This window comes from Theobroma cacao, chromosome 9 (genome assembly GCF_053813885.1).
Source record: "Theobroma cacao isolate CCN51 chromosome 9, ASM5381388v1, whole genome shotgun sequence".
Classification (NCBI taxonomy): domain Eukaryota; kingdom Viridiplantae; phylum Streptophyta; class Magnoliopsida; order Malvales; family Malvaceae; genus Theobroma; species Theobroma cacao.
Genome location: NC_142647.1, coordinates 42,249,044 through 42,271,175, shown reverse-complemented (window position 1 = coordinate 42,271,175; position 22,132 = coordinate 42,249,044). Strand labels below are relative to the sequence as shown.

The window sequence follows — 22,132 nt, the reverse complement described above, 5'->3', positions numbered from 1 at the left end:
TATATATATATATATATATATATATATATATATACACTTTATAGTATATAACTTGTAATGTCTTTTAACACACACACTTTATATTATATATTATGCTCATTTATAAAGAATATAATTACTATTGTATAAATTAAATACTAAATAATATATAAAGTTAATTATCTAAAAAGAAGTTGTGAGATTAAAATAGTTTTGAAACTTAGTTATTTTTTTTAATTTCATGTAACTAAGGACAAATTCATATAATTAATAAAATCATAATTATTAATTAAATTATAATATCTTTTAATATCTATACTTTATATACATTGGGTTAATTTATAAAGAATATAATTACTATTTTGTATATACACTATAATACTTTTAATATATATACTTTATAATATAAAACTTGTGATGTCTTTTAACACATACACTTTATATTATATATTTTATTTATTTATTAAAATATAATTATTATTGTATAAATTAATTACTAAATAATATATATACTTTTGTTTATATAAACTTAATTATTGAAAAAGAAGTTGTGAGATTAGAATAATTTTGAAACTTAGCTATTTTTTTTTAAATTTCATGTAACTAAGGACAAATTCATATAATTAATAAAATTATGATGATTAATTAAATTATAAGGTCTTTTAATAACTATGTTTTATATAAATTAGATTTATTTATAAAAAATATAATTGCTATTTTATATGTACATTATAATACTTTTAATATATATTTATTTTTTATTTTATATTAATATTATAAAAATGATAATTTATAAACTTATAAAATTTATATAACAAAATTTGTTTTTTTGTGCATATTAAAAAAAAATTTCACAATTTCCTAATCCAAAATTCCAAATGTGAAATGTTTATGTAATACTGATTGATGCTAAAAAAAAGACAAAAAGATTAAAAAATAAAAACCTTAGCCACTCCCCACCCCTTTTTTTTCTTTCTTTTTTCTCTTCTAATCGGTAGCCGCTCCTTGCCTCTCCTTCAGTTGAATCCTTGTTCAGTTGTTCTTCCCCAAGACCCCAGCTGCCGGCCTACCACGCCACGCTTGGCTCCTTCATCAGTTCATCTTTATTTTCTCTCCAGCCGCCCAGCCACAGCCACGCCCTGCCGGCTGCCTTCAGAGTAAAACAGCAATAGCAAACCATCCCTTCAGGCTTGAGTTTTGTCCCTGCCATTTTTGAGGTAAGCCAGTCCCTTTGCATCTCTTCTTTACAAATATCAATCTTTTTTCACCAATAAATCAATCCCTTCATTTTTCAGTTCAAAAATTTGATCTGTGAAATGAACTCATCAGCACTTCTCAAAAGGCAAAAGCTCTTAATAATCTTCCAAATCCCATATATTTTCCGTCGAAGTTGCCCGAAACTCAAAACCCTCCAAAACCCATGTGCTCAAATACAAAACCCTTTAAGGGTTTTAGGGGTTTCGCAATATTCAACTCAATCCACCAAGTTCCCCGACTACCAAATGCCCTCTGTCACTTGGGGTGTTGTTCAAGGCAAAAATGAAAAGCTAGTTAACCGTGTCAAAATCTGTGATTATCTGAAAACCTTAGGTATAATCCCTCATGAATTAGAGAATCTAGAATTACCTTCTACCGTTGAGGTTATGAGTGGGCGTGTTGAGTTTTTACAGAAACTCGGATTGACTATTGATGATATTAATGAATACCTTTAATGCTTGGTTGTGGCGTGCGTAAAAACATGATATCTTTGTAGAGATTAATTTAAACATGATACTGTGGGCGTGTAGAGATTAATTTACTTTTTGATTTATTTCTTTTTGCTTTATTTTAAAGATTAATCGCATGGTTTGCTATTGCTATTGCAAACGGGGCAACTATTAGGACTTAGACTTAGGACAAAACTAGTCTTGGCAATTATTATTTATCATGCAGACTTTGATATGGATGATTGAATGTATCTGTCCAAATGTTTCCAGTCCACCAATTTAAATTTAAATTTAAATTTTATTATTTTTGTTTTTATTAATTTAATTAGTAGTTAATTTTATGAAATATGTAGAGAAATATTATTGTATATGTATACGGGTTTGGGTATACATAGAGAAATTTTATGAAGAAGATTTTAATAATTTTTTAATATAATCAGGTTTTTAAATGGGTTAGGGTAATTATAAGGTAGTAAAAATGTAATAGGGTTAGGGTTAGGGTAGTAATTTTAAAATTATTTGGATAGTTAATAGGATTAGGGTAGTTGATTTTTTATAGGGTTAGGATTCGGGCACCTGGAAATTATAGGGTACCCGACCCGTTGATATCCCTATTGAAAATATAGTCACCCTTAGACCAAACCCATCTTCCCTCCAGCCAGGCCAGTTAAAACTTTACACCGAAGAGATAGATAGAGGGGGAACAAGCAAGAGAAGGAGAGACGAAAAGCTTTACACCAAAAATATAGATAGAGGGTGTACCCAAAGAAAAGTAGATAGAGGGGAGAAAAGAACAACTTCAAAGTTTCAGACCTTCAGGTATAATTACTAGCCATTTTCATTTCCAAGAAATAAAAGAAAAACAATTTTCCTGGTTTCTTTTTGTTTCTGAATTTTGGAGAAGTTCTATAGAAATGGTCTTCAAAACAAAGTGTAGTCACTGAATAAAGCCATGATCTATGCAAAAGCAACCCTGCATTCTGCCTATTTGGTGATTTAGTATTTGGGTTTTTGTTATTATTTGGTGGGAAAAAGTTATAGACCCAAAAGGGTTTTAGAATTTGTATTGGGGTTTCATTTTTTTCATCTGTTTGTTTCTTTTCTATTCAAATCCTAATGATCTTCTGCATCTCAGCTTGTGGGTTTTTTTTTTTTCTAAATTTTGTCTATTATTCCATCAAAAGTTATTTTCTTAATTTATTTTTGCCTTTTACATGTTTTCAGAATTTTGGATAATTATTTTCTTTTCTTTTATGTGATAGTAGTTTTCTTGTCAAGCATATACTTGAAATTGGTATGATAATGAAAGACGATAGCAATTTTACTTCTTTAATGTTGGTATTGTGTCTTTCTGATGTTCTCTTATGCATGTATGAATAGCAAAAATGGAACTGATGCAGCAGAACTTTGACTATCTTGTCTTATGCCAATTTGGTTGGTGAGGAAATTGAACAATTGGAAATGAATATAAAATGAAAATGGAATCTTGCTGATATTGTTAAAGTTTCTAGAACGATTAAAACATAAGTCTTTTCTTTTATGAATTCATGTTTTGTATATGGGGAAGTTCTCACACATAGGTCTTGGTTTTGCAGGAGAAGATGAAAGTCAAGCTGCTACGTATCCTCACGATTTAGAATATTCCTGGCCTTTTTTTTTTCATCTTCCTCTCGTGAAGTATTTTGTTACTTGATTCTGTTGCAATACATTTGATTCAACAGAAAACTTGATTGGCTTGAATCACTCCTCAAAGAGTTCTGACCGAACTCTAATGTTGCAACTAATACGTATAGTCTAGCTTTAAGGTCATAAATAAAAAGCCTTTTAGGTGTAATGGTTTTCTTGAATTTTGACATGGCTTTTTCTTGTTAATCTTGAGCATAAACATGATATATTCCACTGGTTCTTATATTCTTGGCATAAATATGATTTATCCTGCTATGGTAGCCTTTTTTGTGTGTGTGTGTGTAATTTTTAGCATATATATGATTTGACCTGATTAGCATTTTCTTTTACTTCTTCCTCAACTTCTTAAATTGTTCATGCATAAGAAGCAATGCAATTTGCCCTTGATTGATATCAGGTGTGGTGTAAATGGTACTAAGGATATATTTCAACTTTTTGATGTAAACTTGGACTGGTTTGTGGTCAATATGACATTTGGTTTTCACTAGAAACAGCGGTTTTCTCTTGACCCATTTCTCTTTCAATATCTGTTGGGATATGAACAGAGTAAGCTCGCTTTATCACTTGCATCCCAATGTAACTAGTGAAATTTTTGGTTGAACAAAGCTTCCAGTCACTTAGTTTTTTTCCTTATAGTCAATCTGGTTCTGCTTTTCCTTGAATTTTCCTTTTTTAAATGATGAGGACCCCTAATTCTTGCCCTTCATGATGGCAGATGGCATGCTGTTGCTTCATGGACATGGGATGCCCAAGATGAAACATGTGGAATTTGTAGGATGGCCTTTGATGGTTGCTGTTCTGACTGTAAACTCCCTGGTGATGATTGCCCATTGAGTAAGTCTGTCCTCAGAGTTGTCTTGTTTGGTAGTACTGTTGCAATTGTTTCTCATGTTGTTGAGTCATTATTTAGCTCCTGAAAGGAGTTTCTATGTGATGCTGTGCATTTAAATAGTTCTTGCTTTTCAGTTTAGCTTAACATGTCTCCCATTCCTTTTCTATCTTTTTTCTACTTGTTGGAGAATTATGAGGACAATGCTAATTAAAATTTTTAAATAGCATTCATTTGAAGTCTTAATAATATATGATCTAAAGTCTATTTAGAATTTCTTTTCTATGATAATTTCAATTTTCTACATACACGCACACACATGTATGCATGTATGTATTTATGTATGTGTATGTTTGGTCATGAAGAGAAAGAGATACAAGAGTATTTAGACATGGATTTAAGAGTAGGCACCTAATGAGGGAATTTGCTACATGGTTGATTATATAATGTAGACCCTTGCCATTTTATTGGGGTCTTAACAACCAAAATTAAATTTGTATCCTTGGAAGTGCAGGGAATTAAAATGCAATGTTAGAGCATTTTGCAAAACATGGTTATTTCACGCTCCTTTTTGCAAATTTGTTGAAGGAGCAAATTTTGTCCAAAATCAATCAATCTTAACTCATTGACACTTTTTGATTTGATGATATATATATTTGAATGTCACATTGTTGACAAGATTGTACAAATCCAGCATTTAATTTTTTGCCAGTTGTGTATCATAAAGGTGCATAATTTGGCAGGAGAGAATTACATTTGAACTATGGTGACCGTCATGTCAGTCACATGCTGATATTTCTTTTTCCATGCTCTGTATTCCTCTCATGCAGATTCTCTATTCACTAAATTTTAGTCTGCAAAATGTAGGGAACAATGCAGTAAAATTTGTGGCAAAATCAATGGAAAAAAGAGGGTAATTCCTTTATTTTGCATAATTTACAACTTCCGCTATGAGTTGTATAGAAAGAGAGATGATGGAACAAATACAGAACACGTATTTACAAATATAATGCATAATTTTCTCTAATAATTCAAATTGATTCCTCCTTGATTTTCTTCATTTCTATCTCATTGATTTGCTCAGAATTTGTTTTCTGCATCCTGTGTGTGTATGGAATTGTCATTATCCTCCTTTCTTTATCCATTTCCTTAATGAATAATGAATTTTATTGTTTGTTGTTCTCTTGCAGTTTGGGGTGCATGTAACCATGCTTTCCATCTTCATTGCATCTTGAAATGGGTGAATTCACAGACTTCTCAAGCACATTGTCCCATGTGCCGTAGAGAGTGGCAGTTCAAAGGATAATCATTAAATCAAATTTCCAATATTTTCAGTAATCTGCTTGGGTTAAAATACATCCTTTTCACTATCCTCTTTTTGATCCACATCTGCTCAAGAAGCACCAAATTTAAATTTTGCTTGTGCTTTTGCTATTATGTGTTAGGTGAAACGGACTGCGGATTGGGCATCTGCCAATAATTTGTCATATACCCTCCTTGGTTGTAACTGAGACCTTTATTCTCTGGTTTATTTTACTGCTGTGATTAAGAAAAAAAAAGGGTTCTAGTCTCATTGTGGACCTTTAACTATTATCTTTCTATTATCGGTCTCCTTAATGATATTTGTTTCTTCTGATTAAGTGTAGAGAGGTACTCTTCCTTTTGTATTTGTTTCTAAACCACACTGCTTTAGAACATCTCCTTGCAAGAGTTTGGCTTTCCACTTTGACAGATATAGCCCCTCCAACTCTCTCTCTCTCTCTCTCCAAAATAAATTGGGCAATATGAGAAGCCAATTCGAGTTAAGACAAAAGGTCAAAGTTTCTTCTGCTTATAAGATTAATTCCAAAACAATGTTTTAACTCTTACAGGGGGATTGCAAAGACGATCATAATTGTTACAAGAGATGAATATAATGCCCGTTGTGCTGCTCATGAAATCGGCAGCAGGATATTGTAGCTATATGCATTTTATACACAGTGAATAAAGCAGTATGAATTCTTCACTCTGGCCACATCCTTGCTGTTTACTGAATCAGGTCACTATGCTTGGGCTGTTTTAAATAGCTCCTGCCACTTTTCTGGATCAGTACCAGGTCCTTCCCCCTGCAAAATAAAGCAACTTCTCAATCGTGGTTAAAACTATGATCTTTACAAAAGTTAATGCAAGAACGTAGTGCATTACACTAATATGCAAGCCAGGATGAAGAGCAAAATATATATATATATATAACACATTTTTAGTAAAGCACATATTCTTTCTAAAAGATTCAGACCATAATTTCACAAGATTAGACAATTTAAGTTGAGACTTCTAAAAGATAAAATGCACAGTAAATGAAAAATTATAGCCTAGTGTCAGTACCTTCAAAGCAGGGGTCCTCCAAAGGGTTTTGTCAAATACAGTCTGATCCTAATAGTATTTTCACATAAAGAGAGAGCTCTTAAGACTGGAATATATATTTTTGCATTGCTCCACAAAAATTGTGTTAGAGGATTATTAATTTTGTGTTTGGCATTTACCAGTATTCGTGAAGTATAATCAGAACTATAAATCAAAGAGAGAGACAGTGGTTGAAATCATCTGCTCTTGCAAGAAACGATATAGCAACACCAAACGGTGGAGCCAAAAATTTTTAGAAACATAATCTTTCAGGGTAAAAGAGTTGCATCGGAATCTAAAAGTTCATTATATACCTACTGCAATGATGTCAGTGTTCAATTGCTAGGATTAAATTTGGTATAATTGAAGGGCTTAAAAATAGTTGTTTTACATAACATAGAGAGTTTCAAGAAAGATACACACCATGGCAAGATAATTACCAGGTTAACAGAAAGTAATAGCCAACCAGCAATTACTTTGGCTTTTCTGAAGTTAGCATACAAAGAATTTACATTTGGTTCAATAATTCTAATACTTTGAAAACAGTAACTTACCATGCTAAATTTAGATGAGACATTTTACAGAGTGAAATTGTTTTAAGAATACTTCAGTATAGCACCATTAGCCCTAGTCATTAATTTGTCATTTTTCAATAATCACACTGGTCTCAATGATTCTATGTTCATATTGCATTGATCTTGAATTGCAGAAAAACTAAAATGTAATGATTGCATGTGTGGAATGCCTACATTTACCCTTAATCTCTTTCTATCAAATCTCAATACTTACCTCAACTGAGTTGATTTCATATATTTTGCCTTCTGTAAATTCTATTTCCAGAGCTTGTATGCAAGCTTCAGCAACCACAAGCCTGCTGACCTCTCCCACCAGTTTATCTCCTGCGCCATTTTTGAAGAAAAACACAGGAATGTTAATAAAATGGACAGCTTATAATATACTTAACCATTTGCGTTAAAATCTGTCGTCCCTGCAGCATAACTTAAAATGTCATTATCAAGGCAATAGCTGGTCATATTGATTTCACTGTCAAAATTATTGGTTTTTTTATAGATAAAAAAATTAAATTAAATTTAACTTGTAGTAAGGTCCAAGTGTAGATTCCGGATTCTAGCACACTCCATTACACGCAAGTTCATTGACTTGAAAGCATGGACTAAACACAAGCCCACCATATACCTTCAGTTGAAATTGAATTATTATCATTATAATAGGAAAGCCAAAACTCAAACTCTAGACCACTAGGTCATAGAGGCTTTGATAATATGTTAAGGGATTGTTCAACCTTAAAGCTTAAACAATTAAATTAGGGCCTGTGAATAAGTTTCTCCAACAATTAAAGGGATAAAGTGTAATATTTATATGTTAACAGTAACTGAATTAAAAGAAATCGATGGTGAGAGACCAACTAACTCCTGGCCCAAAAAATACTGTTGTTAAAATCATTCAAACTTTTTACCTTCCATGATTGCAGATTAATTACCTTTGATAACTTAATACAAAAATTTTTTACAATAAGTCCGATTATAAAACCTGCTTTAACATACCTTGGCCGATTAGAACTGCACGGCGTTGCCCGGCAGTAGCTTTAAGCAAAGTATTAAGATCATATGATGTGTAAGGCCCATCTGTCAATCTACCAGCTCTATACACAAAAGAGTATAGTTTGAAAAAGCATGCAAGAACAATACTATCAAGAGATAAAAATATTATCGTTAGCCACTTACCTGATGATGGTAAATGGAAGGCCAGACTTGCGAAGAAAATCTTCCCCTTTCTTTTTATATTTGAGAACCCCAAATAGGTTCATAATGCTGCCAAAAATAAAGTCAAAATATAGAGTTGATAAGAAGATTTAGCTGCAAACCAATCAGCCCTCAGATATTTTGCAGCAAAAAGCAGTATTAATAGGTGCACAGCAAGGACCTTCAATAGTTTGATACCAGACTAAGTTAAATCATATAATCAGATGAAGTGGATTGTGATTATTATATACTATTAAGTAGATTCCTTTGTTTTTTTTGGTCTCACTTTATTTGGGAGGGGGCAGGGGAGGGGAGGGCAGGACAATCTCTTTCACCAAAATAATTTATACAGTAGAAATAATAATGCATGTGAAGTTTGAAGTCACGAAAAAATATGTATCCTGTTCATGAGAAAGCCATATAATGGCATTCATTGTTTGACTATTTGGATGGTAGCTAAACAAGACATAATAGAAAGCTTAAAACCAAATACCCAAATAGCTACATGCGTGCTTCAAATTTTGATGATCAGGTATATTCTGAACTATTTGGCTCATGGTGCTTAACATATGTCAAAAGTGATCAAAAGGGTGTCACTAAAGAACTGAATGCCATGAGACCTCAGCAAAGATTATCTATGAAGGATAATATACTTTATTATGTGGCAGAACTAAGTAGTGACTACTGAGTTTATAACAGTCCATTTGCATTTTATATGAGGCTGCAATTGCAATTTCTCAATATAGGCCTTGAATAACAGAGGTTGAACAATGGATGGATGATTTTTCAGTTTTCTTTCAGCATGTAATCCAACATGGGGACCTTTATGGTTCAGTGAATGAGAAGTGCACATCTTAGCATAACAATTGGAAAAAAAAGAATATCCAGACAATCTGTGTAATGCTAACAGAGAGAGAGGCAAGTCATCATGAACTTCATAATTTAACATCCAAAAGATATTCCAACTAATTACTCATATTACCTCCATGGTAGTTCATTGAACTTGGTTACGCCAACTGATGAAACAAGAACTACTCTCTTTAATGATGAAGGCAATGCAGATACGAGATTCCTTACACCCTCCCAATCTTTAAAGAATACAACATAGTCAAAACCATTGGATGAATATAACTGTGTCTCTAAGTGTGCTTGTGCATGTAAGCATGAGGCCATTCGGAGGGACAGAATGCAGGACCGGAAGCTAAGGGGGGCAATACTTTTTAAGTTATTGATAGAGTAATATTTGATAATTTTCATGATCTTTAAAATAAATAAATTAGTTTGAATTTTATTTGCATAAAAAGCATCATATATTATATTCAATGTTTTTCAAATAATATGCAAAATAAAAGAAATGATCATGCAAGCAATTCTACAAAATATAAGGAAATTTGGATTAAAAATTTTTATACATTTAATAAATTTTAAAAAAATCACGAATAACGTAAAAAATTTGGAAAAGTTAATTTACAATTAAAAGGGTTCAATAAGCTCAAGGGGAGCCAGATGAGGATTACTAAAAAAATTGATGAAAAAACTTAGGTGGGCTAGGAAATAAGTTTGGAAAAGCCAAGGGCAGTCATGGCCCTCCTAGGCACCACACTGGCTCTGTCCTTGTCCGTGTGCACGTAGACACATGTGGTATAATAGATGCATTGAAGTGGTAGATATGATTGGTTCGGTAGAAAGATGTATGAATACTAAAATGACCATAGCTTGTTTGTCAACAATCCAGGTACAGAGGATGAATAAGTTAATGCACAAGCAGTTAAGACATCTACCAAGTTTGATGATTATGTTTATTATTCATTACTAAGCTAGTAATAATCCATGGACAAAGGCCAAATTAAAATGTTGATAATAATATATTGAATTTATTGCTATATCAACAGAAAATTCTGACCTACTCTTTCCGGTGTATTATCCCCATCCCATCTCTTGGAAGGAAATGCAGTTGTTCCAGTGCAACAAATCACATGCGTAACCCCCTACACAAAATTTGCGAAAGATCAATACATTTGGAAATTCCAAACTGGGCCAAATTAATGTCATGTACCAAGAAAATAAATGGAAAAAAAGAAAAGGTTTGCTGGTTAAATGTGAAGCACAAACCTCAAATATAGATGGATCTAGATCTGCTGGATTTCGAGTGTCCCCTTCAAAAACCTATCAAGTTTTAAAAGCTCTTTACGGTAAAATTTTACATTTACATCCTGAAGACAGACAAAAATTTAAAGCAAGAACACTGTTTACAACATAAAAATCAAATGTAAGGAACATAATCAATGACCATGCATTATTCAAGAATCAGATGACAATTCCACCTGTAGCTTCTCTTCGTCTTGGTTACCAAACAGAGTAGTTGCTTTCTCAGGATCTCTTAATAGTAGGCGTGATTTGATGTTCCGGTTCAGCAAAGATGCCACTACCAACTGCCCTGAAAAAAGAGAACAATTTGCTGATATAATAAATAACAAGAGAAGTTTTGGCATTGATTACAAGTAAAGTTCATTGGGCTACTTTGCTTGCAAATGCACTAATCCGAAGAAGTATAAATGCATACATGGTTGTCTTATTACTTATGTTTGTTTGCACATTTTTGTTCTTAGTTGGATTGTAGATACAGGAGCAATAAAACATTTAAGTCATGGTCAAGCAGAATTTGTATATGACCAAGATGAGACTATATAACTTAGTCAAAGGGGAAGACCTTCCACATCTCCAAATTTTTTGAGAATCTGCTTTGACAAAGTGATTAGCTTAACTGCTTTAATAACATCTACACCAACATTCATATGTCTGACATTCTTTAATATGAGCTCTACCTTAACATGCATATGCTTATTCAGCATTATTGAGGAAGTGAATTGTTTGATCTTAACTTCATCAGTATATGAGCTGCATAGATCTAGAATCTACATTGAACCCTTTGCGAGTTTGAACTATGTCATGAAATGGAGGCTTAATGTCACTACTTTAGTATTTATCTAAAGCTTATGATTAACTCGATTTTTAAAAGCATAACTAATCACAGCCCCAAGTCTAAGTCAGTTGACATGGGAGCTTAACGAAAAACTATTTGATACCACATTCAGGCTGTAAATTATTGTTTGAGAATATGTTGAACTATTGTTTGCTGACAGATCAAACATAGCTATATGACATTATTATCTACAAGGGATCATGAGATGATTAGTTTGTGGAAAAAATGATACTATCCATACAGGCTACTTAGACTTGAAAGAAGATTTTTAGACTTTTTACTAGTCAAGGTGAAGTAATTATACTTTATATATATTTAGCAGAAAATATTATGGGCATATGGTTAACTGATTCTGGAATGTGCAATAAAATAAATAGGTGTCTTACATCCTTAGGAAATAAAATAAAAAAAAAATATCCTTTATTACTTTCTAAGGTTATTAGTGCATGGTGAAGTTAAATCAAATAATACGATTTAAATTAATAGGAAGAAAATTTTGTGTTATAGTGCTGATGAAGTTAAAGCTCGTTTACAGCTTATTAAAAGGATTAACGTTAGTGTGTCCAATACAATGCAATACAACCAAATTGGTAAATAAGAATATTCTATTTATTCATTGGAATAGATTTATACGTCTGATTATATATGGACAATTATCATATACTGATATACATTCCTTGTATGCTAACGTGGCAGATAAATATGGTAATAAAGAAAATATATGGAGTGCACAAGAAAATTTTGCTGCATATGCTCCTTTAAGGAAATGAAATACTAGAAATAGATACTCTCCACTCAAATTCGTTGCATAAATACTAGAAGCAACAACATGTGGTTGTTATCACTGTCTTTAAAAAGTAGCTAGCCATTCATTTCATTTTCCATTTAGTGCAAAAAACAAGATTAAGAGTGGATGAACTTCAGTTCATGTAAACGAACTTTAATCAGTAGTTTTACTTACACCTAGAATCATATACTTGTCAAGTATATTTGAAAATTTGAATATATTTTAAATGTTAAAATATAAGCTGTCTGTAGAGCTTATTTGAATTTGTTTTCAATTAAATGGATTTAAACCTATAGAAATCATGTTAGGTATAAGTTACCATATTACCAAAGCTAAAAGGTTGAATATTGCAACCAATGCAAAGGGCAGGAAGAAAAGAACAGGTTGAAATTTTGAGGAAAATCACTTTGGAGATAATGCTAAGAGGCAGGATTGTATCAAGTGAAAGAGAAATAACTCAGTTTACTTATTTTTACAGTCTATAGTAATTATAATTTATATGCTCACTTAGAACAAGTTAATCTTAGCATAATATACAAACTATAATTGTAAGATATCTTCACAATTAATCATATGGTGATAATAGGTACAAAAGCTGACATGCTTCTTTCCACACTCTCAACAACTTGCCTCTAGATTTATCTCTAATTGGCTATTATATTAATCCTCAAATTTCCAATTGAGTTATAGCAGCCAAAATGTGAATATACTTATTTAATGACTATTCTTAATGGTGTTGTTTCGGTTGCTATCATCATCTTCTATCTATCCACTTAAAAAAAATGTTGAAAGATGGAAAATTCATATGTAAAGTCATATTCTCTATATCAAAACATAAAGCTTAAGATGACAATTTATTTTCTTTATATAACCAAAATTTGTGAGACAGTGCCCAGAAAATGACTGAATATTTGTTGTTTCTTGCAGGAAATTATATTATTACAGATGCAGCGGGCGTGTTTTGAGAAACCATCGCCATGGAGGTGGTTGCAGAAAGATGAATGCAACAATGGCTGAATGAAGAAATATGAAGCAGGTGCTTAAGGATATTGCTTCTTTTTGCCAAAGTCCAATGATACTTGTGTCCGTCGCTACCCTTGTTAGTTTCTTTTTATTTACTAAAGGTTACTAATAAATCCTACCTTTTGTTTAACTGGTTTTATAGTACACCAAGGGATCAGTTGAAGCCCAAATCCTCAAATATGAATAAAAAATAAATTATAAGACACTCTCTCTCACCTCCTCACTTATTTATACATCTAGTCTGGTTAAGTGTGTAAGCAAATGGCTACATCATTTAAATCAAGTTTAATCTCATGCATGCAGTCAAGACAAGTTTGAGTGTTTTAATACTCAAATCAAATGAACTTAAGATTTTGTTCCAAGTCTGATGAAATGTGCATGTATAAATGTAATGTGATAAAACAATATGCTATATATAGAACAGTATAATCAAGCCTGCTTGGGTTGACCTTGGCTGAATCAAGTTTCATCTTAAGGGAAAGTCATGTATGCTAATTAAAACCTTAATTGAGCTTAAGCTTGTGCCAAGTTCCAAGCCTCAAGTTTTGTAGTTGAGTTGAGCTCAAGCATTCTACTATTGATTACGCCCTTAAATATGATAGCAACAAGAGTAAACACGACAACTAGAAGGAGCCTAGCAAAAGCAACAGCCAAGTAACTCTTATTTCCATTCAAAGGGAACTCAATAAAAGAACTAATTGGCTTCCTCTAAAAATAGAAAAAAAAGAGAGAGAGAGAAGAAATATGCCAGCCAAGCCAAATACACTGTTTAATGAATAAATTCACAAGTAACAGCTCCAAATAAGCAATACAGTAGAACTATAAAAATGCAAAACCATAAGGGAAAGAAAAGCAGGAAAGAGAGCTCACCTACGCCGCCGGAGGCCCCAATGACAAGAACAAGCTTAGAGGAAGTAGGGAGAGTTGTTTGGGAATGAAGGGTAGTTTCTGAATTTGCTGATTGGATTACTTCCTCTTTGAGTGCATTCACAGATAGGCCTCTAAAGCCAGAGTTTCTCTTGGAGAAGCAAAACCCATGACAAGGATTCAGCTGTGGAAGAGCCAAGACAGAGATTCTTTGAAATGGTTTTGAGGATCTCTCGAGAGGGAATGGGAAAGCGACGGAGAGCTTGGTAGCCATGAAAACATGAAAACAAATTGTTGCAAATAGGGAAAAAAGGGCGAGCGACCGTTTTGTGGTGGTTATATTTCCCGCCGCTTTGGCTAAAATGTCCCTGTTATTATAGAAATTCTTTAATTAAGAATAAAAAGAAAATTAAGGTGAAATAAAGTAAAGATAACCACATTTCTTAGGAAGAGGAAAAAAAACACAGAAAGGGAGAAAGAAAAGTCAAATTCATTTCATTTTTTATCTTTTCAACCGGTGCTCACTGCTGAAGAATCAGACTGGAATTGGAAATACAAACTTCCCTCTTTTCCCGTCAATCAGTCAAATCTTCTTTGACGCTCCATAAAAGGAACGCATCGCACCGCACCGCAAAGGCGCTTCAATAGCTCTTGGAAAAATGGCGTCTTCTTCATCATCATCATCAGCGTCGTCGTCAGCTCTGAAAAGACTATCGAATCTCAGCAACCATCTTCGCCCAACGAACTCAAACGCTTTAGTCAAAGTATCTGCAGAAGTCTCTGAGGCTTTGTCAAGTGGCCACCCTGTTGTTGCTCTTGAGTCCACCATCATTTCCCACGGTACTCTTTTCATTTCATACTTTCTTTCTCTTTTTTTTTTTTATGTTTATATTTGTCAATTTCTTTTGTCTTGGTTATTGTTTGAACTTTGGGGAGCTCTGTTTCTTTTGATGGATAATGGAAAGAAAACTCATTTTTGGAACATACTGGATTCTTGAAATTGAAAAAAAAATTTAACAAATGGGGGAGCTTATCAACTTTTCTTTTTAAGAATATTCAAATTGTAGAGTTTGACTTTTCTTTGGCAATTTATTGGAAAAAAAGAAAACCAATATATTGGAACTAACCCAATGTCAAGGTTCATGTTTTATAGTGATAAATTTCATTGGAGGTCTGTCAAATGTAATTTGTTGGATGTTTTTATATGTGTGTGTGTGTGTGTGTGTTTTTGTGTTTGTTTCTAGGAATGCCATATCCTCAGAATTTTGAAACAGCCAAGGAGGTGGAGGCGATTGTGAGGGACAATGGAGCTGTTCCTGCTACCATTGCTATTCTTGATGGCATACCGTGCGCAGGTCTTTATTTTTAAGCCCTTTTTATGTTTATATTTAAAATGAGTGTTTTGATGAGGATTAATGTTACTTGCTTTGTTGTTTTTGGAGTATTGATCAATGATCATGTAATATATTACTACTTTATTCTCCAGAAATTGAAACATAACATTAGTATGTATAGCCATGCTTAGAGCAGTAGATAGAAGTCAGCAAACATTACTGGCGTTGGCATAAACCGAATTTGCGATTTGCATTTATTGATTAAAACTAGGGACCATAAGCCAACCTGACCAGTTTTTTCTTTAGATTTGCGATGTGTAATGAGAAGAGCATTCTAATAGTTCATGGTAATTCAATGGACTAAGCTTATGTTTTCAACGTTCTTAAATGCTTCATACAATGTTGGCATGGCTGGATTTTTCCACACTACACTTGATTTGTTCCTTTTTGCTTTAACCAAGCTCTTAGCTAGACATCTGCAATTATGGAAATTTACTATCATTATTCAAACAGTTTTCTGGTGCTCTAATTTTTCTAGTTTTTACTATCTGTAGGTTTGAATTTGGAACAACTGGAAAGGCTTGCCCAACTGGGAAAAAGTGCTCAAAAGACAGCTCGGAGGGACATTGCACATGTTGTGAGTATCGCAATAAACTAGTTTGTGACCCATGTGATGCAGGGGTAGTTTTATGTATGTGAATATATACACAAATAGAAAATTTTGACAATTATATTTAAGTATTCAAAATGCATAACATGTACGAAATTTTTATATCCAAATAACAGATTGTGAGACACATAACCTTTTGTAAATGTTTTAAAAAATTTCAAACATCCAATAAAAATGTAGAAGAAAAAGAAAGCGCATGATATACAAAATGTTGAAATAAAAATTTGCATTCAATCAAAGTTTTTAAGCTATTTGGGGAAAATAACTATGACTTACCTTAAACCTTTTATTACTTATATCTTGGTATTAGAAAAATGAAACTAATAAAGTTTTTTAGCTGCTTCTATAATTATTTCCCTTTATTCTAGGACGGCTCACTTGGATATTAGTTCCACTTCAAGTTAAATCATGATATTGTCCATGATATGTGATTGGATCTCACCATATGACATTGAAGAGATATTGATTTAAATATAAGACTTGGAACATATTTGAAAATTTTAGAACTGTAAAAATATAATAGAGAAGAGATTAGCCATATGAGCTTGTACAACATGTACAGGTTTTGGAGTTGAAGCATTTCACATGTGTGAATTTGTCTTGTTTTTGCAGTTCTTCATTATTGTCCCTTCATGAAAACAAAAGTATGAAATCAATTTGGTTATCTTTTAGATAAATTCAGAATTCAAATTATGAATTAAAGAATAATATGCAGTCAACATATTAGAGTGCCTGAAAACAAGAACATATTTGAGTACCTAATTAGATGATATGGAAAAATGTTGATGATTATAATTAGCTGTCTATTTAAAATTTGAATTTATTTTATATTAAAGACCAAATCAATTGTAACTTTTTCATAGAAAGTAAGAATAATGGATATTTAAAAAGGAATAAGTACAATTAAATTGGTAATTATAAATTATTTTTAAATTAAAAATATATAAAATCAAATCTAACACATTAATTGAGGGACACATGGCACCTACCTTGGCCATCCACATGCCAGAAAGGCCTATCCACATAGGATAATTGCCTTTTTTGCTAAAGGCTTTGGCTTTTATCCACATGCCAGAGTATATATTAGATTATTGTTTCCATATACGATTATCTTGTTCTTCTTGATAGGATCAACTTAGGGGAAAGATTTATGATTTGTTAAATTGAAAATGGTATTATGAGGACAAACTTTACTTCATAGAGAGATATAAAGATTAGTGAAAACATTTGAAGTAACTTCTCCCCTGAACAACTTATGGTTGCAAGACATCTTCATTTCTTGTTCAGATGAAGCAGATTAATGAGTTACATCTGAATGATTTAATTGAAATTATTGTTTCCATGAAGATACTGCTCTATTTCTTCTGTTGTATCATATATAGATTGCTGCAGAAGGATTATAAGTTCCTGTCTGATTCTTCTTCTCTTGATAATCAACTGATTAGATCCATGACTGAGTGTTAATTCTTGCTGCTTTTTTTGAGGCTTAGTGGTTACAGTTTGTTGAATTTTCCATTGAACTTTTGGGATTTGTTGCACATTATAAAGTACAAGCACACATATCTACAGCTGCTAACAGTTCATTCGTTTTATTATGTGTTTTAAGGATTCTCATCTGCATCATGTGTTTCTTTCTATTGGTTTTCTTGAATATTTTCAGTTCAATATCTACTTGAAATCTGCTTGTAATAAGCAGCAGGGTGGAACAGTGAATGACAGTGACCTCATAGATCCTATGAGGTTAAGGGGCTTATCCGGTTCCTAGCAGTTTATGATATGTTCTGCCTCAAATTTTGTGTTAACTGATGTCCTTTTACAGGTGGCCACCAAGAGGAATGGCGCAACCACTGTTTCTGCAACCATGTTTTTTGCTGCCATGGTGACTACTACTTTAGAATTTTCACTTCATTGTTTACTCATATAAATGCACCAATCACCTCTTTTTTTTTTTTTCTTCTTGGCCATAATTTTATCCTTATTGTTGGTTAGACTAACGTATTCAGCACTTGCAGGTTGGTATCCCTGTTTTTGTTACTGGGGGAATTGGGGGAGTTCATAGACATGGCGAGCATAGTAAGTTGGACTTCCACATCTGCATGGTCCTGGAAATTGTTTGGTCCAGATGCTGTTTTAGACATTGCAACTAATGAACTATTCTATGATGAGCCATATCGCATTCATCTTATTTTCTTCATCGAAGTGCAACCACATCCATCTTCTTTAGTAATTTTGTTGCGGGTTTTGCCATCTGTGGTTTTAAGTTGACAATTAATTTTTTTTTTTTTTTACTTTTCACCTGGAAAGAAGAGATTTTAATGTATCATATCAGCAATGGCATCTGGTTGTAAGAAAGATTGTCTTATTGCATCATGCAAGGGAGCAGTTATTCTATCTGTACATCCAAGCAGTTACGATTGTTTGAATATGCACTCATTGGTATTTTGTCCTTATACTGTGCTGCTTCTGATGTTCCAAATGCAGCTATGGATATATCCTCTGATCTCACGGAGCTTGGAAGGACACCGGTAGCAGTCATCTCTGCTGGTGTAAAATCGATATTAGATATTCCAAGGACACTGGAATATTTGGTACTTAATCACTTTGTTTACAAATATTTGAAAGATCCAGCTTCAGATTGTGAATTTTCAATCATTAGTGTTTTATACAAAATTACTGGTTTTGGTTGTTAATACAGGAAACTCAGGGAGTTTGTGTTGGTGCTTATAAGACCAATGAGTTTCCAGCTTTTTTCACTGAAACAAGTGGCTGCAAGGTATAAATAGTTAATTCATAGAAGATTATAGCATTTCTTGAAGCTGCATTCTTATTTTATCGAAAATCTGATAGTATTCTCTTTTAAGAATAAAAGGTAAATCTGATATTATTCACTGTGAGTTTTTTTTCTGAAATAGTTCATTTGAAACAATACTCAGTGAAAGGACCTAAAATATAGCTCCTCGATTTCTTTTTAAATTGACTTTTGCAAAGAGAGGGATGGCATCAAGCCCTACGGTCATTGAAGTCACATTTCTGTCTTTATCACATAACAACGGTTTCGTTTTAATAGTGGTCTTTATATTAGATAGTCCAAAGTCAATATCAGTGAAAAGTGGATCCTGCTTAATTAATCTTATTTATATCTTCACTGCTTTTCTTTGCTTTCTTTCTCTATCTCTCTCTCTCGGATAATTGAAACATTACAGCATTTTGGAAGGCTTCTAATTTGTTGTCAAGGCACTGCTTTTTCTGGTGAAACCTCGAGTAAGAGAGTCTAATTGAGAAGCTGTGGCACTGATGCATGCACAAAGAGAGACATTCTTAGAATGTTAATCTTAGATGGTTTTGCAGATTTATGTGAAAGCTTACAAGTTACAATTTAACATGCTTTGTTCCGAGGAGAACAAATGTAATGGGGTGATTTTTCTTGGTTGATGGTGATAATCTAGGTACCTTGTCGTGTGGATAGCCCAGAAGACTGTGCACGGTTAATTGGTAAGTGACAAAGTTCATTTGATCTTTTATTTGGTGTTTTTTTTTTTCAAATGCAGTAATTCATGGTCGCTTTCATTTGTTTCTTTTTATTTAATTTAAATTTATTACAGATGCTAACAGGAAACTTAATCTCGGAAATGGAGTACTAATTGCGGTTCCCATCCCAAAAGAACACTCAGCTTCTGGAACCTTAATAGAGTCTGCAATACAACGTGCCCTTACAGAAGCTAGGTTGAAATTGCTTTATGCTCATTAAACATCTGGAGTTCTTAGTTTCCTTTGTAATTTCATGCATACTTTTATCATATGTTTGATACCTACTTAGATGATTGTATGCTTATCTTCAGAGAAAAGAACGTAACAGGGAATGCTGAGACTCCTTTCTTGCTTGCAAGAGTTAGTGAATTAACTGGAGGAGCATCACTTGCTTCAAGTATCCTTAAGAGTTTAATAATTTTATATTTTGTTTTATATCGTGTGGACAAATTTTTTGTGTCCAGTGGCATAGCGCACACTAGTAAGTTGATTTATTCTAATCTGAATTCGCTTTGTGTACAAATAAATTATTATTGTTAGTCATTCTATGCTATTCTTTAGCTGCTGCATTGAGCAGTGAATATTGTTCAACTTATTGCATTGGTTTTCTTAACTAAGCTTGAGACATTGCACTTGTAAAAAACAATGCTGCTGTTGGTGCTAAGATATCTGTAGCCCTGGCCCAGCTCACATAACACCATATAGAGGTGAGTAGTATTTCGTTTAACACACTATATTGCTTACGAAAGAAGTTGCCAAAAGAAACCTCAGTGACCAAATTAAAAGAAAAAAAGAACCCTTCTTGGAGGGAGAAGACACTTGGGACCCAGGACATGATATAAAGACGTTTTACAGTGCTAACAAACTTACAGAATCTTGGAACCATTTCAAGTCAGTATTTTGTGTTCTGCCATCATGTCCACGCCTTCTTTTTGTGTTACCTAGTTTTATGCTGCTTCTTTCTGGCCTATTTTCTTTGGTGGCTACTATGTCCTGATTAAGCTGTTTGATCTCCCATTCAGTACATTAATTTTTATAATTTAAATTGATGTGTCAGTTATACCAGCCGATATGAAGTCCAATGCTTTCTGATCCTGCAACCAGTCATCTGCAAGTTGGATTTTGTAGCTTACAATGTTATGCGTTCTTTTGTTTTGGACCCATGGTCAATTAGAATAGGACTGAAAACGAATAGGAGTCTTATGTACATTTTTTGCTCCTGAGATTGTGGTCGGTAGTGTAATCACCGTTGTTGTTTTATTGGATGCATTTGTTGTATGAGGGTTGCACTTTGAAGAGCAGAGTTTCTGTTAGAAGGGGCAAATGACTTTGACTGTGGTGATAAGCCTGTTGACCTTGTTGCAATTTTAATTTCATAAAAATCTTCTCCGGTTTTACCTTGCACATGCTCAACTGCTTAGGCACATGTTCACATGTGCACTTTTGCTGATGAGCCCATGGTCACATCATGTCAAACTGTCTGCATTTCAGTGTTTTTGAAATTTAGTATTGTCTTCTGTTGAAAAAATCTATTCCTCAACTTGAAGGAACCAGCATGGAATAGGAGATTTTGTTGGCAAATGAATGCCGATCGACTTCCTTCACTTTTCATTTATATAGTGGGCAAAGCTATGGACAGATTTGAAGTATGGAACTGTGGTCTAGACAACTTTCCTCGTGCAACAGAGTAGTTGATGCCGACACACTACAATGGGACTAGTTAGAACACATGTTAAAGAGCTGGAGCGACCCTTTATTTATCTTTTCTTTCTTTTGGGGGGTGGGGGTGTTTCCTTAGCTGGATTCACTTCAAAGACAAAAAATCCAAGCCCTGTTGCTAGAATCTTTCCCGCAGAACAAAGATGTTAAAATGAATAGAACAAAGTCATTGTCGGTATGGTTAGTTGGTTTGTCAAAGATGCTGAAATTTTACACTCCTTTTATTCACTCCTATCTTAAACTTTCCTTTTTGATCACAAGAAAAGGCTTGCTCGTCTATGGATCCTAAAGGTAAGAGTCCAATGAAACGTGAAAGTAAGAGTCAAGTATCTTTTGCTTTGTCCTTAAAGAGGGCTTCAAATCTTCAAAAATGGTGGGGTTTATCAAAATGGGAAAACTTTGTATGCCCAGTGTTGTACCCTTGAAAATCATCATCTTGATCTATTGGACTTCCGAAGTCCCTTCTTTCTTCCTCCCCCCCTTTGTGTGTTGCTTAATTTGTGAAGCAAAAGTAAAAACTACAGTTACAAGCAGTTGATGGCTTGAACTAACCAAGATTTTAGAGGGCAAGCTATTCCTTTTATACAAAAAAAAACTCAATAAGCTCTTGAATTATAACGAAATTCTCACTTACGTCTTTACTATTTTATTTATGTGAATCGAGCTCTCAATTTATAATTAGGTATCATGTGAATTTATTTCAGATGAAAAACGTTAACATTGTGGGCTATTCCAACATAAATGGATTAACTAGATTGTTGCTCAGTGTCATCATTTTCTATTTAAATTGGATTGATTTGATATCAAAAAATAAAATTAAACGTTGGATTGATCCATATCAAGAAGAGAGTGTTACTAAGTAATGCTCAAATTTAA

General features: G+C 33.2%; 3 protein-coding genes across 10 annotated transcripts; 2 read left to right on the top strand and 1 right to left on the bottom strand.

Annotated features, from left to right (window-relative positions):
• The first annotated feature begins 914 nt into the window (after positions 1–914).
• APC11 (anaphase-promoting complex/cyclosome 11) lies at positions 915–5,840 on the top strand. 4 transcript variants are annotated; one of them, XM_088809427.1, is made up of 5 exons: positions 915–1,196; positions 3,281–3,305; positions 3,769–3,917; positions 4,087–4,205; positions 5,391–5,840. In XM_088809427.1, exons 4-5 carry the CDS (start codon positions 4,148–4,150, stop codon positions 5,504–5,506), a joined length of 174 nt encoding a protein of 57 aa, XP_088665553.1. In that variant the 5' UTR covers positions 915–1,196; positions 3,281–3,305; positions 3,769–3,917; positions 4,087–4,147; the 3' UTR covers positions 5,507–5,840. The 4 variants fall into 4 exon arrangements, with proteins under 4 accessions (XP_088665553.1, XP_088665552.1, XP_088665551.1 ...); XM_088809426.1 differs by having other exon boundaries at positions 3,740–3,917; XM_088809425.1 differs by having other exon boundaries at positions 3,281–3,917.
• Positions 5,841–6,002: 162 nt separating this feature from the next.
• Positions 6,003–14,342, bottom strand: LOC18589934 (NAD(P)-binding Rossmann-fold superfamily protein). 3 transcript variants are annotated; one of them, XM_007015130.3, is made up of 9 exons: positions 14,009–14,340; positions 10,670–10,782; positions 10,458–10,511; positions 10,249–10,333; positions 9,328–9,433; positions 8,328–8,414; positions 8,148–8,245; positions 7,372–7,481; positions 6,003–6,321 (listed from the first exon to the last, which is right to left on the bottom strand). In XM_007015130.3, the coding sequence occupies exons 1-9, from the start codon at positions 14,277–14,279 to the stop codon at positions 6,286–6,288; spliced, it is 960 nt and encodes a 319-aa protein (XP_007015192.3). In that variant the 5' UTR covers positions 14,280–14,340; the 3' UTR covers positions 6,003–6,285. The 3 variants fall into 3 exon arrangements, with proteins under 3 accessions (XP_007015192.3, XP_007015191.3, XP_017982993.2); XM_007015129.3 differs by having other exon boundaries at positions 6,003–6,305; positions 14,009–14,336; XM_018127504.2 differs by lacking the exon at positions 6,003–6,321 and adding an exon at positions 6,499–6,612 and having other exon boundaries at positions 14,009–14,342.
• A 126-nt stretch (positions 14,343–14,468) lies between these two features.
• Positions 14,469–21,521, top strand: LOC18589933 (indigoidine synthase A family protein). Of its 3 annotated transcripts, none has more exons than XM_007015126.3 (12): positions 14,472–14,845; positions 15,250–15,360; positions 15,894–15,976; positions 17,829–17,888; positions 18,022–18,082; positions 18,491–18,597; positions 18,705–18,782; positions 19,456–19,501; positions 19,612–19,732; positions 19,849–19,934; positions 20,162–20,244; positions 21,085–21,225. In XM_007015126.3, the coding sequence occupies exons 1-11, from the start codon at positions 14,665–14,667 to the stop codon at positions 20,230–20,232; spliced, it is 1,005 nt and encodes a 334-aa protein (XP_007015188.3). In that variant the 5' UTR covers positions 14,472–14,664; the 3' UTR covers positions 20,233–20,244; positions 21,085–21,225. The 3 variants fall into 3 exon arrangements, with proteins under 3 accessions (XP_088665550.1, XP_007015188.3, XP_007015189.3); XM_007015127.3 differs by lacking the exon at positions 21,085–21,225 and adding an exon at positions 20,595–20,941 and having other exon boundaries at positions 14,474–14,845; XM_088809424.1 differs by lacking the exon at positions 20,162–20,244 and having other exon boundaries at positions 14,469–14,845; positions 21,092–21,521.
• Positions 21,522–22,132: the final 611 nt, after the last annotated feature.

Excerpts from the sequence above, each read along its gene's own strand:
- APC11 (XM_088809428.1), top strand. The coding sequence starts at position 4,148 with ATGGCCTTTGATGGTTGCTGTTCTGACTGTAAACTCCCTGGTGATGAT. Across the intron at positions 4,206-5,390 it reads TGGTGATGATTGCCCATTGA|TTTGGGGTGCATGTAACCAT; the intron begins GTAAGTCTGTCC and ends GTTCTCTTGCAG.
- LOC18589934 (XM_018127504.2), bottom strand. The coding sequence starts at position 14,279 with ATGGCTACCAAGCTCTCCGTCGCTTTCCCATTCCCTCTCGAGAGATCC. Across the intron at positions 10,783-14,008 it reads TGGGGCCTCCGGCGGCGTAG|GGCAGTTGGTAGTGGCATCT; the intron begins GTGAGCTCTCTT and ends CTCTTTTTTCAG. Across the intron at positions 8,246-8,327 it reads CTTCCATTTACCATCATCAG|AGCTGGTAGATTGACAGATG; the intron begins GTAAGTGGCTAA and ends TTTTGTGTATAG.
- LOC18589933 (XM_088809424.1), top strand. The coding sequence starts at position 14,665 with ATGGCGTCTTCTTCATCATCATCATCAGCGTCGTCGTCAGCTCTGAAA. Across the intron at positions 18,083-18,490 it reads TCATAGACATGGCGAGCATA|CTATGGATATATCCTCTGAT; the intron begins GTAAGTTGGACT and ends TTCCAAATGCAG. Across the intron at positions 19,733-19,848 it reads CGTGCCCTTACAGAAGCTAG|AGAAAAGAACGTAACAGGGA; the intron begins GTTGAAATTGCT and ends GCTTATCTTCAG.